The sequence below is a fragment of the Pteronotus mesoamericanus genome, unplaced genomic scaffold (genome assembly GCF_021234165.1).
Source record: "Pteronotus mesoamericanus isolate MK-2021 breed Mesoamerican mustached bat unplaced genomic scaffold, CSHL_Meso_final contig_25, whole genome shotgun sequence".
NCBI lineage: Eukaryota > Metazoa > Chordata > Mammalia > Chiroptera > Mormoopidae > Pteronotus > Pteronotus mesoamericanus.
The window spans coordinates 10,496,083-10,517,106 of NW_026555105.1; the positions used below are offsets into that span (position 1 = coordinate 10,496,083).

A 21,024-nucleotide genomic window follows, 5' to 3' on the forward strand; every position below is an offset into this window, starting at 1 on the left:
TGAGGCTCTTAAAACCTGAAGAGCCTCTCCCCTCCCAGCAGGGGAGGAAAATTGTGACCCAGGAAGGTAGCCTAGAGCGGGTTTTTTCTACAAGCCGCCTTCCTGTTAACACAAGCCCTCGGCCCAGAGCCTAGAAGCAGCTGTGGCCTCCTGCACATTGACCTGCACTGCTGGCGCTCGAGCCAGGCGTCCAGGCGTGGGCACCTGTAGCTTGAGTTCACTTCTCAGTGCTGGGTGGTGACAAACGTTGAGTCATTCACTGCACCACTGGCGAGTGGCAGCTGCTCCTCGGGGGCTCTCAGGCAGCCCTGCCGTCACTGCCCCCTCTGTAGACCCCAGCACCCCATTGCGTTTGTTCCGCCCAGCGGAGCCTACCCTTTGCTCTACCCCACCCTCCCTCACACAGAAAGCCTCCTGGGACACGAACTGCAGTTTGCAGCACTTTTAATGCACAAAGCAAAAGGTAATGGACTGGCTGGGTGACCAGCCTTTGTTCCACATGCAGAGCTCCGGTACCAATACAGCCCAGCTGGGAATCAGTAAGTTACAGCTCACAGCGTCTTAGAGCCAAGAGCAGGAAACGCTTTTCTCTTGTCAGCTGAGGGAGTGAGGATTCCATTTTCTGGGGATGAAAGGGTAAAAAATGTTTCTGAAGTATGGCAGACACCTGGTCTTCAACCAGGAACAGACTGGGCCAGGGAAAGCCCAGCCTGTGATGGGTGAGGCCAGGCCAGGCAGGGCAGCCGGCAAGAGAACACTCTTCACTTCATAGTTAACACCCATCCCAGGCACACGCTTCCCCCAGATTTGTTCTTGGGGCCTCAGAGAAAGCAGTGACATGACATGGTTCTCAGGAACTCTGTGAAAGTCTCTGCCCCGTTCTTTGCCGTTTCTGGGCTCAGCTACTTCTCCCCCCACTCCTCACACCCTCACCCACCCACCTGGTTTCGGTCACGTTCCCTTTCGTCTGCTCCGTGGCCTGGTGAGCCTGCAGCACTGCCAAAGCCTCTTCGACCTGTGGCACGGTGGGAGGGGCTTAGTGCGGCCGCTGCAGCAGGGTCCCAGGAGAGCCCTCACCTCCCCCACCCTCCGCAGGGCTTCTGCAGAGCCCTCATCTGACTGTTGCTTGCCAGCTCCCATGACTGAGGCCCACGAGCCCCTTCTCAGGACAGATGTTCACTGCTGGAAGGCTGGGAAAATCGTGAGCCTTATACTGAGTCCGAACACAGCTCCTTGTGCCAAAACCTTGCCTGTGGAGCTTCAGAGAATCACCTCTTCCCACTCCAAGAGTGCAGGTGTCAGCAAGACGATAACCCTCATCTTTCCAAGCGGCAGTCTGCTTGCCCACCTAGGAGATGCCCTGGTCCTGAGCGTCCCTCCTGCGCCCAGGGCTCCCAGCCACCCAGGCCCCGGCCCACCTTGGCACTGAGGGACTCAGGAGACTCCAGCATGAGCAGCAGCTCCGAGTTGTCGATCTCCAGCAGCATGCCTGTGATCTTGCCAGCCAGCTGGGTGTGGACGTCGCAGATGAGGGGGTAGAGACGCTCACCTGCATGGAACAGCCTCTGATGGCCTAGGAACGCACGCCTGGCTGACACCCCAGTCTCCCGAGGGTGGTACTATGGAATGGAGCAGCGAGGCCTCTGGGCGGCTGTCCCAGAACTGCTCCTTCCAGGCTGTGTCACTTAACCTGGTTACCAGGGGCCTCTTTCCCAACTGCGAAGTGGGCATCAAAACCCTGCTTTGGAGGTCATTCTGCAGAATTCTTCTTTGGTGTTAGATGTGAAGATGCAGATGGGGCTGACACGAGGGTGCATGCTTTTTAAAGACTACTCTTGTTCATTCTGCATGAAGTACTTCCAAGCATACACGCTGAGATTCTAAACAGGATATGACAGTGCTGAACTGGACTTTTTGCGGGGGATGGGGAGCCAAATACACACAATAAGTTCACTTGGCACCATCAGATACTTCTAGTGCCAGGGCCTGGGGTTGGTGGTCAGCCCATCTCGGCAATGTGTGGAGGGCCTAGCCAGGCTGGGGTGCTGGGGCGCCTTGAGTAGGGGAGGTCTTCCCATGATGCACGTGAAGGTGTTTTCAAGGAACTGCTCACAGAGCCTTCTGCCTCCATTAAGGCCACTGAGAATTTTTCTTCGAGGTGTAGGGAGTAAAGTGGCAAAACCTCAGTGAGCTGAGGGAACAGTGGGGTAGCAGCAGTGGGGGGCTACAGAGAAGGGTCAGCAGATCTTGGTGGCCTTGAAGAAGAAAACCTGCCAACCACCAGCAAGCTCGTTCGTCCAACAGTTAGTGGGCCCCTGAAACAGGGCGGGTCGCAGACACGGGAGGAACTGCACAGGAAGGCAGGGTCCAGTGGGGAACAACATTTCTTTTCCGGATGCACACTTTTGTCTACCCCCTACAGTGGGCTCCACTGGGAGGCCGATGAAATGTGGCGACAGCTTCTTCCCATTCATGGGGGGAGCTGTGTGAGGAACCGCAGCATCCACCTTGGGGGCCATGTCTCAGCAGGAACCCAGGACCACACCCTTCACACCCCTACTCCTCCTCCTTGGCCCCTGATCCCCCCCACATCTGGGGTCTCTCCCAGCCGAAATCAAAGTCAAGAACAGCAGAGCTGAAGAAACCCTGGGAGCATCTGGTCTGACCAGTATTTTAAGATAAGAGAACAGGGCCCAGATTATGGTGGCAGCTTGGTAAGATCACCCAGCAGGCTGGCCAGTGGCAAAGCTGGACCTTGTCCTCACATCTGACCCCACTCAGGGTGTTTCCCACCAGGCCAGCCAGCTCCCAGCCTCCTCCCCCCGCCCCAGCGCAGGGGACACAGCCACTCACCGATCATCTGCTTCTGTCTGTGCGGCGGTGCCGCGGCCAGCATGGACGCGGTCAGCGGCTCCTGTCCAGGGAGGCACACAGGAGGCTCCTGGACCTGCACATGGTGCCAGGGACACAGCCCTTAGCCACCACAACGGGCAAGGCCTCGAGACACTTAACCCTGTCAGGGGAGCACGGACCTCGGGGAAGGCTCTGGGAGAGGGGGCAGAAGCAAGGTACACACAACGGGGTGGGACAGAGCCCCCAGCGAGGGTACGGTGGACTAGATGACAAAGTTCCACTCTCATGTAGATGTTTTCCACGGCGCTAGGAACCTCTAAAAGTCCCCCGTGCGTGCTGCCAAACGAAGCCACACCTTACTAATCACTTTGTGCCAGAAAAAGCACTTTTGATCAAGTAGCTTTTATGACCATATTCCCAACATACTTCTGACCCTTTCACATCTTGGTAACTTTAAAAGCGTTTTGCTGTTTAAAGACCACTCTTGTTCCTTTTGTAAGAAATTGTCTGAAGTATACATACTGAAATTCTAGACAGGAGATGAAAATGCTGACTTTGAGACTTTTGAGGGGTAGCAGGGAGAAAAATACTCAGCCTTTAAACTTAATGACAGTAGATATCTTCAGTTCTGTTCTGCAGATTAATCACAGCTCTGCTGCTCAACACAAAAATACTAAGAAAATCCAAATTGTGACTAAAAAACAAAACGTGACCCTGGCCCTCTTCCTCCTCCTGTTGGCGAGAGTGATCTCTTCTTGATTGTACACGTTAATAAATGAAACTTTACAAGCCAAGAAAGGAAGAAACCAAGGCCCAGAAAGGGCCGATGCCTTAGCCAAGATCCCAGGACCTTGGACTACAGAGCCACGGGGCCAGCCTTACCCTTACCCTGTGTGTGTGGGGTGTTCCCAAGAAGTATGTGCGTGTCAGGAGAGACCTGTGTAGCGTAGAGCATCCTGCCTCACCGGGCCCAGTGGTCTGGGTACCCATGTTGGCTGTAAAGAATAAGCAGGGATGTTAGGGCCTGGCACCGACCTGAAGCCATAAAGCCTAAAGACACTCATGCACGTAGACTCCCCAGCACTGAGTACAGTGCCAGCACACGGGTGCACAAAACATCTGTCCCTTGTGCTTGCCTGTGGGCCCAATCTACACCCTTGTTCGCAGCTGTTGCTGTGAGCCTACTGAGTTCAGATCTGGTGCTAAGCCCCTGCGTGTATGATCCCATTCACCTACTCAACAAAATGGGAAAACTGTTCTCATCCCCATTTTAAAGATAAACCAATCTGGCCTTGACTGGCACGGCTCAGATGGTTGGGTGTTGTCCCACACAGAGAAAGGTCATAGGTTCAATTCCCAGTCAGGGCACATGCCTGGGTTGCAAGTTTAGTCCCTGGCTGGGGCACAGATAAGAGGCAACTGATTCATGTTTCTCTCTTACACCAGTGTTTCTCTCCCTCTTTTTCTCCCTCTCTTCCTCCTTCTTTTAAAAAAGAAAGAAAGTGCTACACAGCCTCTAAAGGCAGCCCTGCTCTCCACGCCAGAGCGGCAAGGTCACTGGACGCCGGCTCCGACTCCCCAGCAGTGCCAGGCCCCCGCCCCGGCCCTCTCGCACGCCCGTCCCTCCTGGCCCTGCCAACACTCACCCACTCTCTGGGTGTGGGGCGCCTGGGTGGAGGTCTTCCCGACACTGCTGCTGCAGGCCGGGGGGCACCGAGACATGGCTGGCGGCCGGACCATTGAGGCAGCTGGAGGGCGGGTGGCTTGTGGTACCGAGAACACAGAGAGAGGTGGGCGGGAAACGGGGTTATTAATCGGAGTGGCACACCACACCCTGATGGTGCCAGGGTGAGGAGGGGGCGCCAGAACACTGACACAGAAAGATGAGTGAATGCACCTCCTCCGGCAGAGCCACAGCCTCAGGGAGGGGTGTGGAAACTCGCTACTACACACCGACTCACGCCTCCCCAGAGCCCCCAGAGGCACCCGCGTCAGGATCGCACACCTCCGTCCCCCTCCCCGCCCCGACACGTGCACGTCAGGTGGACTTCACTCTTAGAGAAGGGCCATTCATCCAAAGTGCAGCCAAAGGAGTTCACTTCCTCAGCTTGGCAAGAAGTTTTCAACCACAAATCAGACCAGTCTTTGGAGCCGACTCTAAAGATAATGCGAGCCTTTTACAGGCTCAGCACCTTGGTGCTTCCACGTATCTCATTCAGGCCCACACTGAGAAGGAGAAACTGAGGCTCAGAGAGGACGTTACCCACCCAAGTTAACACCTGAGGAAGTGACAGGGAGCCAGGCTTGGCCCCAAAGCTCGTGCTCTTTATCCACGGTGCTGCCCGCCACCCCACGCACCCCACACTCACGGGTAGAAGGGGCTGCGTCACTCACGGGAGGATCTCGGTGGCTGGGCCACCCACCTGGGGGCAGGCTGCGCAGGCAGGCCCGAGCCAAAGTACCCGGGCTGGGCAGGAGGCTGTGTGGGAGAAGACGGCCGAGAGTGAGGGGTGGCGGCCGGGGAAGTGAGAAACTGCCTCCCCTCGGGGTTGCCACCGCAGGAGCTCCACTGTGCCCCCCAGGGGACTGGTTAGTAAAGACTCACGAAGCTGGGATGAAGGCCTGCTTCCCGTTTCGCGATGTCCATTATCCCTCAGCCCTTAAGGGCACGATCTCAGGTTCAACCCTTGCCCCTTATTATCTGAGCTACTAGCCCAACGGTCTGGATAAACGGTGACAGGCCCTACTGAAACTTGGGTCCTCTAAAGCAATTGCTAAGAGGAGCAGGAATGTCCCAGTCTAGTAGCCTTTAATAGCTAACATCTTCCTACTTCTTCTAGGTCACAAGACCTCCTTTCCCAAACCATGCCCCTCAGTGATGTTCACACCCCGCAAAAACCACCATGTAAACTGGGGGAGTACGACCTACACTCTGCTGGTTTTACAGAGTTAGAAGGCGCACAGGCATATTAGGGTAGAACAATGTATGTGGGGGAGAAACCTGGGCTTCCTTTGTTTACTGTAATATTTCCCAAACCTAAATTTGGCCAAAGCATCCTTTTCAGCCTACCATTCACAAATCTCTCTCCTTCTGGGAAGCGCTGTTTGACGGCGGCAGCACCATTAGCCCTTTTAGAGGTAGGGTGACAAGGACCTGCTGTTTCTGGCAGAAGCGGGTTGGGAGCCTACGTCTGCCTGTGAAGCTCTCTTCCTGCTCTACACCTGGCTGTGGGGGTGCGGGCAGGCCCTCACCTGGGGCAGGAAGTAGCTGGCGGGCTGCTGGAAGGAGCCCAGGAGGGGGCCGCCCAGGGTCCGTGCAGAGAGGCGCTGCTGCATGTACTGGTTGGTCAAGATGGCCTTCCGCTCCTCCTTGCGCTGGGCCAGCGCCACATACAGCGGCTTGGTGCCCAGGATGCACCCGTTCATCTCTGTCACGGCCTTCGTTGCCTCCTCTGGAGAGGAAAAACACACAAAGCCAAACCCTTTGCTGTGGCCACCCTCTGTCATCACCTAAAAGCAAGACAAGACAAGGGCTGCTGGGAAGGTGAAGGAAGACTCCCGGCGCCTGTCCCTCCCCCTCCCCCTCCCCCAGGGCCCAGGAGAAACCCATCAGAGGTGTGCTGTCACCCTCGCATTCACTGAGGGCCACCGCATGCCAGATACTCAACACCCCTCATGTCACGGCAACTCCCTCTTCAAACAGGAGGAACATGGGATGCAAGAGCGACAGGTCCGAGACCAGGCCCCTGGCTCCTGGAGGGCTGTCCCTGTCTCACAGGCTGCTGCTCCCCAGGGTCGGGAGAGCTGCATTTCAGAGTGTGTTTCTATCTCAGACTGCTCAGGCTGCGAGGGATGCTATCACAGAGGGGCTTTAATTCAGTGAGACGGTTGTCTGGGGTAGGTTACAAATCTAAGACTGAGGCAGGCTCTTCAGCCAGGGCCCCGATCTGAACCATTTTAGGTGAGGTCACTGTATTTGCATTTCGACTACTTCCTGGGTTTTATTAAACTACTCGCATGATTCTCTACTTCACCTGTGAATTATGGACATAAAAAAGGTGCTCAACAGTTGTATTTCCTAAAACTCCAATAAAGAGTTAGATTTGTAGGGAATATAAAATAATTTGAATTTCTAATTTTGGTGCTTTACTCTGTTAATTTTCTTTTTACTAGAAATAAAAGTTCTTTTTACCATTAAAAAAAAAAAGTGACTTGTCCAGGGTCACCCGGCCAGTGGATCAGACGTCAGCCAGGACCCCAACCCAATGCACCACCTGGAAAACCCCCGCTGCTTCCACAAGCCCCTGAGCCAAGTCTTTTGGAGTCTGGGTAAAAGGTTCTTAGACTTTTAATTAAAATAATCTTTTTATTTTGGAATAATTTTAGATTTATAGAAAAGTCTCAAAAATAGTACACAGTTGCTGGATACCATTCACCCAGCTCTCTCTGAACGTTAACATGGAACATTCGTCACGACTACCACGGTAGCACTGGCACACCATGCTAGTAACTAAACTGTCCATTTCCTCCGGACTTCACTAGTTTTACTACTAGTATTCTTTTCCTCTTCCAGGATCCAATCTGATTTAGGGTTTTTAATCTTTTCCAGAGTCAAGACACTGGCCTGGCTCCCCTACACGGGGAGCAACAGAGCTGAGATAATTATTACATCTGCTCCGTGAGACACCCCTGATTTTCCAGCTGTTCTTTGCTACCTGCTAATATTAGAAGCCTTCACCTGAGACTTTACAGATCCACAGGGGGGTCAATGGATGGAATTTACGCAGTCTGTAAACTCAGATGGGGGAAAAAATGGTATCTGTATTTTCCTATTAGCATTTCCCTCCTATTTTGAACGTGGACAGCAAAAAATATATAGTAGTATTAACTGTGTTTGTGATTTTTACAGCAAGAGAGAATATTTTCATGTTGCATTCATTATTGCTGATTTCAAAATATCATTTATGCTAATTGCTAGTTCATTAGACCTTTCAGTTTGATGCATTAACAAAGAAGTACAGCCCTAGCCCATGTGGCTCGGTTGGGCATTGTCCCATAAAGCAGAAGGTCCCAGGTTCTATGCCTGGTCAGGGCACATGCCTGAGCTGCGGGATTGGTCCTGGTCAAGCCATATGCAAGAGACAGTGGATCATTGTTTCTCTCCCTCTCTCTCTCCTTCCCTTTCCTTCCCTCTAAAATCAATAAGCATGTCTTCAGGTGAGGATAAACAATAAAATAAAAAAATAAAATTAAAAATATAAAGAAGCACATACAGCTTTCACCTTAGTATTTTGATAATTATTTCAATGTAACTGTTTTTTGTAATCCTATGAATTTTCCTTTATGCATGTATTACTATTCTCAAAAGTGATCCAAAGACTTCACCAGACAGCCAAATTTTCTTGGCACAAAAATATTGTCTTAACAAGTTAATAAGAACTTATGTTAGATAGTAAAAATAAAATAAAATTAGTACAACACGCATGCAAAGCTTACTATGAACTTAATAGTAATGCTTAATGTAAACATTTTATATACATTAACTCATTTAATTTTTCTAATCCCTATTTTATATTAAGTTTTATAAAAATATATAAACATATAAAATTAATTAGCAAGATAGGTGTGTCTCAACTCTAATCTAAAAATCCAGATTTTTACAATTCCCTTCATTCGAGGAGTCCTCAAGGAGGTGGGTGAATCTCCTGAAATTACATGCAATGTGTGTAAATAATCAGATCATGATATCACCACTTACTGTGGGCCGGTACTCTGTGCAGGTTCTTTTTAGCTCTCAGGGAATCTCTAAAGACAGAGAATGTCAGTCCCCTTTTACAGAGAGGTAAACAGAATCCAAAAGGCAAAGTCACTTCCCTTAGGTTCTACAGCTAGTTAATGGTACGACTGGGATTAAGACCCAGTTCTCATTAACTTTAATATCCCAGCTTTCAATTGCAATACTACACTAAATATGCATTTGCCTGAAGAGAGGGCCCACAACCTCTTACGATGTTTAATCAAATTTCCTGTTGCTTAATTTACATATCCCACAGCTCTCTGTCACATTCTGTTTTCAAAATCTCCTTAGCTCAAAAATAGTTTGAGCCTCTTCCCCAAACAGTAGGGTCCATAAAGGACATTTAAAGTAGGATTTAACAGGCAAAAGAACATCTATACCACTTCCTAAGAACACAGCCATCACAATACACGTGTGCGGGTCCCCGGCCCATTATCCACACTGATCTCTTCGGAAAGTTCCCCACTCCCACCTGCAGCACCCTACCTCCTTACAGCCAAGTCAAATCCTGCTGCCGCTGCCACTTCTTACAGGAAGCCCTCCTTCCTCTTCCACCGAGCTACCGAGCTCTGCCTCCAATACTTACCCTCACCCAACACATGCTTTATTACAGATTTCAGTTAGTGATGCATCTGACTTCCCCACTACACTACAAGCCACTCCAGGACAAGGACTTGTTCCTGCATGCTTCCCACAGGGCCTGGTGGAACAGCAGGTGCCTGAGTATGAAATGAGTGAACACTGGGCCATCCTAAAATCATCTGGGAAGCTTTTCAAAATAAAATACCCAGTCCTTCCCTCCGAGGGCTACATTCAATTTCTGACTCGGGTGTCTGTATCTAAGAGCTCCCCGGGGGATTTTTAGTGAGACAGCAAGGTTGAGAGCCATCCAGAGAGCTCAGCTCCCTCATCTGTAAGGTGAGGCTCAGAAGACATCTGCTCAAGGTCACAGAGCTACTGAGGAGAACAGCCAATTGTCACACCTCAATTGTGTGGCTTAATAGATGGGGAAGAATAAATAAAGAATGATGCAGCCCAACCCTCTCATTTTTCAGATGGAGAAATTGAGGCCCAGCAGGGATGTGTCATCGGCCAAGGCTGGACAACAAAAGTCAAGGGAAATGTCAGACATGAATTTCTGGAATCTGGCATACAGTAGGCACTCAATAAATGCTTGTTGAATGAACCAAGGTTACAGTGAGCCCCAGTAAGACCAGCTGTGTTTCCACCCGCTTCCCCTCCAGCCCAGACAAGGCTGCAGATGAACAAGCTCCAATGGGATCAGACACAGCCCCCAAATCCAAAAGGTGGAGCTCAGCACCAACTCCCTGGAGGCCATGGGAGGGAGGAGGGGCGTGTGGGCAGCGAGAGGATGTGAGGGGAAGTGCTCTGCCCCTGTGGGCGCCCACAGCCCTCGCCTTGGCGCTGGTGATCACTCCGTAGGGAGAGAACTCTTTCCTCAGTTTCTCATTATCGATGGAGTCATCCAGGTTCTTCACGTACAGGTTCACACCCTGGAAGGGAAGGATGCTGCTAGATATGCCTTCCTCGCCAAGCTCCCAGTTGCCTTGGGGCGTAGGGGGTGGAAGCCCTGGCCACCAAGCCTCCACAGTACCCAGGCCCCCCACCAATCACTCAGCATGCCCATCACCTGGAAGCTGGAGCCCCCACCATCCCTAAAGCCCAGTTCCCAGAAACGGGATTGCTAGAGGAAGACGTCACATTCAGGGCCCTCCACACACAGACGCAGCTGCCACCAGCAGGCTGACCCTCACCTGGTAACGGTTCAGCCGGTCCTGCTTCATCTGCTCGAACCTTCGCTTCAGCTCATTCTGCCGCTCCGCCCGCTTCTGGGCCCGGCCCACGAAGAGCAGCTGCCCGCTCACCTCCTTCCCGTTCATGTCCGTCACAGCCTGGGCAGAGAGGATGAAGCTGGAGTGCTGGGGAACCACCCCGAGGAGGCCCTGGCCTCCAGTCCTACCTCCTTGGTCTGGAGGGGGCCACTTGCCAGCCAGGCCATCTTGTTAGCTGAGACTAATCAGTACCAGATAAAGGCCATCTACTTTTTAAAGAACATGGGACAAAGTTTCAGAGTAAACTGTAGAGTCTTGTTAAAACTTGCTTTTGACTCTATTTTAAAAAGAGAAATTGAAATTTGCAAAGCTTCCCATATTTGACAATTAGTTTCTAACTACCCACTGATTTTTTTTTTAACAAAGCAGCAAGCATAATTCTTTCAAAATGGTGTGACAGCATAATCAATATCCTTTTCTTCATGTTGGATATCACAGCACAAAGGATCCTTTTGCTAATTATGAGAGCTTTAGTCTTAGAAACATTTGTACCTTAACCCTTGTTGATTTTTCTTTTCTTCAGTTACCTGAGCCAGCCAGACCCTAGCTTTTCTGTGACTTTGAGTGCATGAAATCCTACATCTTCTGTAAGATGTGCAACTTCTTCCTGCCATCCATTTCCACTAAACTGAATTTGCATTGACTTATCCCCCCAAATCAGCCGAAGGCAGAGCCCTGTGTGTCTGCCTCAATAGTTAGGATTAGATAGCAGTGTTAGTAAAGAGATGTGTTGAAGGGAACTTTTTTTAAAAGATTTTATCTATTTATTTTCAGAGAGAGGAGAAGGGAGGGAGAAAGAAAGGGAGAGAAACATCGATGTGTGAGAGAAACATCAATTGGTTGCCTCTTTTTCACCCCCAAATGGGGACCCAGCCCACAACCCAGGCATGTGCCCTGACAGGCAATTGAACCAGTAACCTTTCAGTTTGCAGGCCTGCGCTCAATCCACTGAACCACACCAGCCAGGATGGGAAATACCTTTTTAAGTGATCAGTTCATTAGTAAATACTTTCCTGTAATGACGACTTTCCCTTTCCTGCCTAAATATGCAAATATATGTAAATATTCATTGTGGCCCAAGACCTACCAGTTCTCCACCAGTCTTAAAAGCCATTACCAAAGTCTCTCAGACAATGGAGTTAATGGACCCCCGTAGCTTCATCCATCTACTCCCACTAGTCATTTCACAGTTGAGGAAAGCAAAACCTAGAGAGGGGCGGGACTTGTCCAAGGACTCACAAGAAGTTACCTTTCAATGGAGCCATTTACTTAAGAACAAACTTGAGTCAGAAAGCGCTGGTTCCCAATGATCACTCTTACTAGCTACAACCCATGGATCCTAATAACAACAGCAGAGCCCACAACAGTGGGGGTAGAGATGAAAATGTATGCAAAACCCTTAGCACACTGCCTGGCCTAATCTAAGTACTCAGTGCAAAGTGGCTGCTATCCACATGGCACCAGGATCCAGGTCTCGAGCCAGAATCCACCATGAGCTGGGCTCGTCCACGTCCAGGGATCGTAATGGGACAGCAGCCATGGAAAGAGCTTTATGGTGGGAGGCCAAATATAACATTTGTTATTCCAGTTTTGTCACTGTGTGACTGTGTATCATTCATTTGTTCAGCAAATATGTATATGGTATCTACTGGCAGGTACAATACTAGAGACTTAACGGTGAAATGAGACCCAGCCACTACCCTCAGTTCTACACATGGAAATCTGTGCTAATGATGGAGAGAGACAGATGATACCAAAAGTAAGTGAAGACAGGAAGAGGCAGCTTCCTGAAGGAGGGAAAGTATAAGCTGAGACCCAAAAGACAGGCACTAAATAGTCTAAAGCTATGTTGTCCACTATGGTAGTCACTAGCCACCTGCGGCTACGAAGCTCTTGAAATATGGCTAGTCTGAATTGTGCTGTAAGTTCCAGATTTCAAAGAATTAGTACAATAAAAGGGAATGTAAAAAAGAATCTCAATTTTTATATTAAATACCCATTGAAGTGGTCATAATTTAAATATGTTGAATAAAATATATTATTGATGAATACATTTTATTCAACATAAAATGTATTCATGTTGAATAAAATGTATTAAAATTAATTTCATAGTTTGAATAAAATGTATTATTAAAATTAATTTCACAGTTTCTCTTTTTACTCTTTTTAATGTGGCTACTGGAAGAATTTTTGTTTTATTTTTTTATCTACTGGAAAATTTTAAATTGCACATGTGGCTCGTGTTACATTTCTATTGGACAGCACTGGTCCAAAGAGTAGGAAAAGGGATGCCCTGGCCAGTTAGCTCAGTTGTTGGAGCATAGTCCTGATGCACCAAGGTTGTAGGTTCGATCCCCAGTCAGGGCACATACAAGAAGCAACCAATGAATGCATAAATAAGTGGAGCAACATATGAGTGTTTCTTCCTCTCTTCTTTCCTCTCTCTTTCTCTCAAATCAATAAATACATCTTTTTTTTTTTAAGAGTAGGAAAGGGAAGTATTGTGAGAAAACAGCATTTGCAAAAACCTAGAAGCAAGAAATAGCATAGCTCTTCCCCGCACTGTCCTCGATCCCACCATCAATTCAGGAAGAGGGTAGTGGCTGTCTCAAAGTCCCCTTCCCCCTCTGGTGCGGCAAGAATCTATGAAAACAAGCCAGCCCCGTGGCTTGGAAGTGACCGAAGGAGGCTTAAGCCTTCTGCCTTCAGCACAGGCAGGAAGGGCTCAGACTCGAGTGGCAGAGGCTAGGGAGGGACTCCCTTTCCTCCCGTGAGCAGCTGGAGCCCTCTGCCCTGACCTCCTTTCTTACTAGTCCTGGCTCAGCACCCCCTCCATGAAACAGGGCCATGGGGAGGCAGGCTCCTACCTTCTGGGCTTCCTCATGCTTCTCAAAGTTGACAAAGCCAAAGCCTCGGGAGTGACCGCTATCGTCCTTCATCACCTTCACACTCAGCATCTTCCCTGGGAAGACCAGACCTGACTCAAGGGGGAGCTAAGGGAGCCCCGGGGCGTTGCCCCTTTCCTCCCACAAGTCCTCGGGAAGCCCCAGGAGGGCCCCTCCTCCCAGCCTGACCAGGGAGCAGAAGAGAAAGTGACCCCAAACTCCCTCGGGAAACACACCCACCAAACTGGGAGAAGAGCTCCCCCAGGCCCTGCTCGTCCAAATCCACTTGGAGGTTCTTCACGTAGATGTTGGTGAACTCCATGGCCCGAGCCCCCAGCTCAGCCTCCCGCTCCTGTCGGGACTTGAAGTGGCCAACGAAGCTGTGGACACACCGGCAGGTAGGCAGCTGCCAACCATCAGCTACCCCCATCTCAACCCCAGCCCACTCAGCAAGCCCGGATCATTGGGGTCCATTGCTACCAGCCTCCAGGCCCCTGATTCTCTCATCAGAAGACTGGGAACGGCAACACTTCTTAGATGGAATATATCCAAGGCCCAACCACCTTCTGCAGTCAAGAGTCTATGCGTCAGCCTGAGGTTAGGAACACTTAATTCTTGTGGCAAATGCACAAAGGAACTCCTACCAGATACCCTAAGCAACTGAGTGCACAGGAGATAAGATCATGAACTTGGGAGTCACATCTGAATCCTTGCTCTCCAGCTGCCTAGCGGTGGCAAGCCCAGTAATCTTTCTGAGCCTCAGTGTTCATTCCTGCAAAATGGGCATCAAACTCACACCACAGGGACGTGCTCATTCATTTACCGTGTACCGGATACACTGGGGGAACAGTGGTGAGAGACCCAGACATGCTCCATGCCAGTGTTGCTATGGGGGGAACTGGAGTCACTTACGAACAATATTAATTTTAAACATTGTAATCACCAAGTTCATGTCAACACATCTAAGAAACTGTTGTACATTAAGAAAAACAGCCAAAGGAAATTTGACGGTTTCTCTGGCACGTTTTAACACAAACAAGCTGTAGCTGGTACTAAAACTTGGAGAAAACAGAGTGGCACAGGTAACCTTGGACAAACTGTAGCCAAGAAACAATATCCTCCTGGGAAAAGCCCGCTGTTGTTCAGTCCCGTTGACGGGAGCCTCCCTGGAGAAACCCCGGGCAGGATGGCTTTCAGTGCAGCTCCCAGCTCAAAGTCTCCATCACCCTACAGCGCCAAGCAGGGGCTGGGCCACCAGAGGGGCAGAGGCAAAGCTGGGGGAGGGGCCCTGCCAAGCACATTGCCTCCAGCACGTACATCCCACTTTTCCCATTTGTTAAGTGGGGATGATGCCAAACTGAAATGGATGAAGACGGTTGGCTAAGCACAGGCCTACTGTCCCTCCTGTCCAGAAAACCCACGAAACGGCACAAAAGGCTTAAGGGGAAAATTCACAAGCATGCTGAGCAGGCTGAGTCCACTGATAACCTGGCCATTAGCTGTCCCTGCTAGGACTTCAGAATCATCTCTTTGTTTATTACGCGGAAGAATCCTCTGAATCAGCAGCCCCATTCTTCCTTGAGGAAAGGGAGGCGCTGAGAGACTGAGCCTCTCTTCCGAGGCCACACTGCCAGGAAGAACACCAGCTGCTGCTCAGTGCCTGGGGCCCGTGGGATGGTGGCGGGTAGCAGGGGTCCCCAGTCGGCAGTGCCATGATTCCGTCCCTTCAGCTTCGGCTCACCCCCTTCCCTCCCCACTCACACTTTGCGGTCATTCAACAGCATTCCGTTCATGGTGCTGATGGCCTTCTGCGCGGCCTCCCGGGTCTCAAAATGGACAAAGCCAAAGCCTCGGGAGCCATGATCATCACACACCACCTGGGCAAGAGAGAAAACGGACAAGGAGAGCATGCAGCTGAGGGTCCAGGTAGAACGGAATGGCCCGGTGATAACAACTGCTGTCTGAGTGCTGGCTTTGTGCCTGTGATGGACAATCCTATGTCACACACAACAGTTCCATTTTAGAGGTGGGAAACTAAAGCTCAGAGAGGTTGATCTACTTGCTTAAGGTCACACAGTAATGAGGAATAGAGTCCTCAGATTGAACCCAGGTCTTCACTACCGCAGACAAGTTTTTAATTATCTTGCTGAGGTGATGGGCAAGAGGATCAGATTCAAACCTCGATTCTTACATCCTTGTTTCTTTCTTTCTGTTTTTAATATTTTTAATTTTATTTATTTATTTATTTATTTATTTATTTTAGAGCAAGAAGAAGGGAGAGAGACAGAGAGAGAGAGATAAACATGAATTTGTTTTTCTACTTTTCCACGCATTCATCGGTTGCTTCTTGTACATGTCCTGACGAGGGACTGAACCCACAATTCTGGTGTATCAGGATGATGCTCTAACCAACTGAGCTACTTGGCCAGGGCCCTGAATCCTTGTTTCTAACAGCAAATTAGAAACAATCTGAGTATCCATCAGGGAGACTGGTTCAGTAAGTTACAGTACATTCACACTGGTTGTCTCTATGTGTGCAGCTAAAGAGAACTGGTAGATGATGTAGCAGACACACAGTGATCTGGAGAGTACAGCATTATGACAAAAAAAAAAAAAAAAAAAAATCAAGCCCAGTTGCGTTAAAGTGGACATCTACACATGGGAAAAATTTAAACAGAAACACACGAAACTGTTAACAATGATTATTTCTGGGGACTAGGATTGAAAAGAATGGAGCCTTCTTTTTCACTTCATTCCTTTCTACATGGTTTTAACTCTACCAATTCATGTACTGTTTCAACAACCAACTTGTTTTAATTTAGTAAAAGATCTATAAACATTCTACCCTCCCTCTGCCCCCCCATTTTGTAAGCCTCCTGGCTCAAATGAGAAGGACGAAGCTTGAGAACGGGAAGTCTTCAGGTCATGCAGCGCCCATCCCTCTGGCTGAACTTGCACTAAAACACTAACACCCACTTCAAGTGTCCCTGGCTCCACCCACCTCTGCAGACAGTGCCCCAGCTCAGCTAAGTGGCTTTTCTGCCTAGACAACTGCCTAACTGCCCAACCCAGCTTCTGTGCTGATCACTGCTATGCTTCTTCTAAAAGGTAACTGTGACCATGTCCCATCGGGACCTCGCCTCCAGCAGCTCCTACCCTCCACAGAACTAGATCAACTTGGCATGTGAGGCTCTTCAATTGGCCCTGCACTAGTCTTACTTCCAAATCCAAGCCCAACGCACCCTCCTCCACTCTCCAGCCCCAAACAGGGTCCCCCACTTTCGACTCAAGTGCCAGCTTTTCCATTCAGATTCAAGCATGTTGACTGAGTCCCTCCTTTGAGCAAAGCACTTGCTAAGGATATCGTATACTTATCTTGTTATAGTTGCCATAAGAACACTTTCTGCCATTTCTTAACCCCTAAGCCCCAGCTGCCTGATTGGGGAAAATAGGGATAAATATTTATTGAGCATCTACTATGTGTCGCATCTTATTCTAGGTGCTGGGGTACAAAGGTGAAGAAAAGCAGGTTCACGACTCTTATGGAACTTCCATTCTATTGCAAGAGACATCTTAAAAACAAGGCCTGGCCACTGATTGCCATGATGGCCTTGCTGTATCCACACCCTTCGTCCTATAGTTTCTACTGTCCTCTCAGCCTGAATTAGGCCTGGTCCTGTGACTCGCTTCGGCAAATAAAATGCAGCAGATGTGACCATGTGCCAGTTCCGAGCTTAGATCTCAAGAGGCCTGGTGAGCTTCCACTCTGTCTCCGGGCCTTTATCATTGTCATAAGGAAAGCTGGGGCTAGGCTGCTGGAGGATGAAAGGCCACAGGGAGGAAAGCTGAGATGTTCCAGCTGACAGCCCACCACCGCCTAGAAGCAGAGTCATCCGGCTCTCCGTGAGCACAGGAAGGAGCCCAGCCAGCACCAAAAGCCCTGCCCAGCTGGAACTCACCCCAAATCGCCAGCTACAGAATCGTAAGCTAAATAATGGTTGCAGACAGGGACTACGCTTGGGGCTGGTTACACAGCATGAGCAGACTGAATCACAGGTAACCTCTGATAGGTTTATGAAGATGGAACTGGAAGGACCGCTACCATTCAGGTACTTGCTGAAGCTGGAGCTTACCTGAAAAGATGTCATATCCTGTAAAGTGAGGTGCTGCGTGGAAGCCCTTGACCACACAGGTACTTGACACAGACACCCCCTGCAAGAGGCACACCCACCTTGCAAGAAAGGATGCTCCCGAAGGTGGAGAAGGTGTCATATAAGGCCTTGTTGTCAATGGACTCCTCCAGGTTCTTGATGAAGATGTTGCCCACACCCGACTTGCGAAGTCCTGGGTCTCGCTGGGACCACATGATGCGGATGGGCTGGCCTTTGATCATTTCAAAGTTCATTGTGTCCAGTGCCCGCTCCGCTGGACAGGAGGAGGAAAGGAGCAAGTTCAGGGGACTTTCTTTCCCTGAGCTCTCAGGTGCTTAACTGGGAATCCCCTCCAAAACAAAAAAAACAAAAAAAAAAAAAAAAAAAAAAAGAAAGAAAGAAAGAAAGAAAAGAAAAAGGAAGAAAAGAGCCAGTCTCTGGGTCTCACTGGACAGAAGAGCCTGAAGGCCCAGGAGGGATAAGAATTAAAGTGTATGGCACTCCTGCCACGTTTTAGGATCTCATTCAAACTCCTCACTGTAGCTACATGAGCATCGATTCCTACCCCCATTTTAAAGAAGGAAAAACTGAGACTCAGACAGGGGAAAGATGAGTGGCAGAGCCAGGTGTGCTGTGCTCTCTAAAGCACGCTGAACAGATGAAAATGTAAAGGAGGGCTCCTCTGACAAACACTGGCAGCATTTTAAGGAAATTAAAGCTCAGAGGTGCTGAGCAGCAGAGTTGAGATTCACTCCCAAGTTGTAGGGTTTTGGGGGAGGTGAACATCATCTCTGTGAGCTGGTTTATTCCTGTACAGTAGGGCATGATGATAATATTAACTACCCTCTCACACTTAACAAAGGGAGATAATACCATCTACCTCCCTGTTGCTGGACAGGCTGAAAATTAAATAAGGTATGCAAGGTGTCTTGTCCTTTGCACCCAGCACAAAACAGGTGGTTGGCAAATGGCAATGTCTGAACACAGCAGCCTATGGCCGTCCTCCTGCCACTACTATGGCCTGTCCCCCTCCCAAGCAATGTGCTGTCCCCTGCTTCAAGGATTCCTCTACTTTCAGAGGCATAGAGAGGAACTATTCAGTGGAGCTCATTTCAAGTCTGGTTTTCCCATCTAGATCTGCCAATGAACACCCAGGGGCAAAACCCCTTCTCTCTGGAGCTCGGCTTCACTATCTATGAAGTGGCCAAAAGGTCGGGTTGTGCAAGGCTTGGAGGAAGATGGAAACGGCAGCGGGTGGGGAAAGCAGAGCGAAGGGGAAGTCCCCCTGGAATCCAGCTCAGGCACCCCTCATCCACTGGGAAACAGGCTGAAGCACCCCAGCAAACCCCCAGCTCAGGGAGCCTCCCCATCCACCCAGGAGAATGAGGTAAGGGAGCTCTCTTTTGGTCTTGGCCAGCCAGGCCATTTTTGGTTGTTTCTGGAGTCTTACACCTGAATGATACAGTTACCACTATTTTTCTCAGATTACTACCACTTACTGAGCCCATCCAGTGCGCTCAACATACTTCATAGACACAGCTCCCTTCCCACGCTGCCGGGGAATAAGCCTTAGCCCCATTTCACAGAGGGAGTGTTGAAGGAGAACTCTTGCTCAAGCTCACACCCTAGTGGTAGAGCTGGAGCAAAACCCGGTGCTCTTAAATCTTTCAATTCTCTCAGCGCAAGTGTGGACCTGTCCATCTGGAAAGTTCTAATCAATCCCATCAGCTCTGAGAAACGTGCTGTGGAGCTTAGAGTGGACGTGGCTTTTCAGGGCTCGCCAAGGAGGGGGCGCCTGGTGCAGACCTGTCACGCTTGCTGGCAGGGGCCGAGCCTCAGGCCCAGCTCCCCTGGCTGCCCCACTCATCACCTGTGTCGCCTCCCACATCTTCCTCACCAGGTGCTTTGAATTTTATCCTCTTCCCAACCACTCCATCCAGCAGGTCCCATCCCCGTCTTCAGACTGAATGCAACTGAAGCTCAGAATGGTTGAGTAATTTGCTCCAAGTCACACAGCTGCTGGTTTTCAAATCCCAGGTCGGCCTGGCCCCAAAGCCCTTGTCTGTTTTCACTCAGCCTTAATACCTCCCCTCTGCAAAATGGAGCACAGTAAAACATAGAGTAGCCGCGCACTAATTGCTAGTTCCTGTCTCAGGGGCCTCTCTGGGACTCAGTTTCCTTGACTGCAAAACTGAAGATGCCTGAGATGAAAGGGCGGATGGCCGAGATGCGGTCGGTCTGTCAGTGCATCTGACCCCCTCCCCCGGGGCTCACCGTCGGCGGGCTGCTGGAAGTTGACATAGGCGTAGCCCAGCGAACGACGGGTGGTTACGTCGCGGCACACGCGGATGGACAGGATGGGACCGGCGGGCGAGAACTTCTCGTAGAGCATGGCCTCAGTCACGTCTGGATGCAGGTCGCCCACGTAGAGCGAGGCGAGCGGGAGGCCCATGCCGCTGGCGTGCATGGCGGGCGACGGGGGAAACGGGGAGCGGGCCGGCGCAGCTCCGCGCTCGACGCCCGTGTGCGTCACCCGGGCGAGAGCCTCGGCGACGGCGGGCGCACAGGGGGCGCAGGACTCTCGCTCCCGGGGCTGGCCGCCCCTCCCTTTACCGCTCCCGGCGCTCCGCGCGCCAATCGGCTACGCTCGGGGCCCCTCCCTTCTTAGTTCCCCACCTGGGACCCCCCCTCAACATTCTAGAAGCCTCAGGTGGGCGGCATCCCTGGCCCCGCCCCCGGAGGCGGGGAGAGCCCTCCTCCCGCGACCCGGGGCGCGGCTACCCAGATGCCGGGGAGCTGAGCCCTCTGGGAGGGCCCGGGACCAGAGTCCTAATCATCCACGTCATTGCTTTTCTGGGCCCGACCTTTCCTTGTAAGCTCCATCTGCGCAAGGATGGAAGGAGACCATACAACGTGTGACAAACGGGAGAATTCGGAGCCGTATGTCTGGCCAGGTTCAAAGGGGTGCACCTAACCACCTGAAGAAGTCTTTTTCTCCGGACAGCTCGGATCTAGTTCCACCAACTTGGAACTGGCTTTGTGACCTGGAACTGAAGCCTCCATGTGGGAATTCGGGACCACCAAAGCCTTCCTCGACGCCGATTCTTAGCTGTCAAGACCTTTTCCTGGGCTATTCCCTGCCCACCCCTTTCTCTTAAAGGCTCTATTCCACCTGCATGCCAGGTGGTTCGCCAAGTTACTTGTAACCCAGCCTCTACGGGAACAGTTGGAGGCTTAACAGAATGTCGGGGCGCGGTCCCAAGCTGAGCCTCAGGACCCCTCTGTCAATCTGAGTGTGCGGCTTCAATTCTGAATAATTCCAATTCATCGTGGAACAGTACTTGCCTGATTTCTCTGCTGCAACGAAGCGAGTGGACTCCCACGGACCCTTGGTTGGGTATGATTTTGACAGGACAGGAGTTAAGTCTGGATGCCCAGCCTACAGTAGCAAGAAAGCGCCAATTCTAATCTTGGACTAAGAAATA

The 21,024-nt window shown here is 50.6% G+C and overlaps 1 protein-coding gene across 1 annotated transcript; it reads right to left on the minus strand.

Annotated features, from left to right (window-relative positions):
• Positions 1-898: 898 nt before the first annotated feature.
• PABPC1L (poly(A) binding protein cytoplasmic 1 like) lies at positions 899-20,006 on the minus strand. Its single transcript, XM_054573392.1, has 14 exons — positions 19,814-20,006; positions 17,620-17,813; positions 15,150-15,265; positions 13,629-13,768; positions 13,371-13,465; positions 10,426-10,563; positions 10,069-10,164; positions 6,106-6,363; positions 5,248-5,332; positions 4,500-4,616; positions 3,742-3,848; positions 2,854-2,947; positions 1,419-1,549; positions 899-1,015 (listed from the first exon to the last, which is right to left on the minus strand). Exons 1-14 carry the CDS (start codon positions 20,004-20,006, stop codon positions 899-901), a joined length of 1,881 nt encoding a protein of 626 aa, XP_054429367.1.
• Between the last annotated feature and the right edge of the window lie 1,018 nt (positions 20,007-21,024).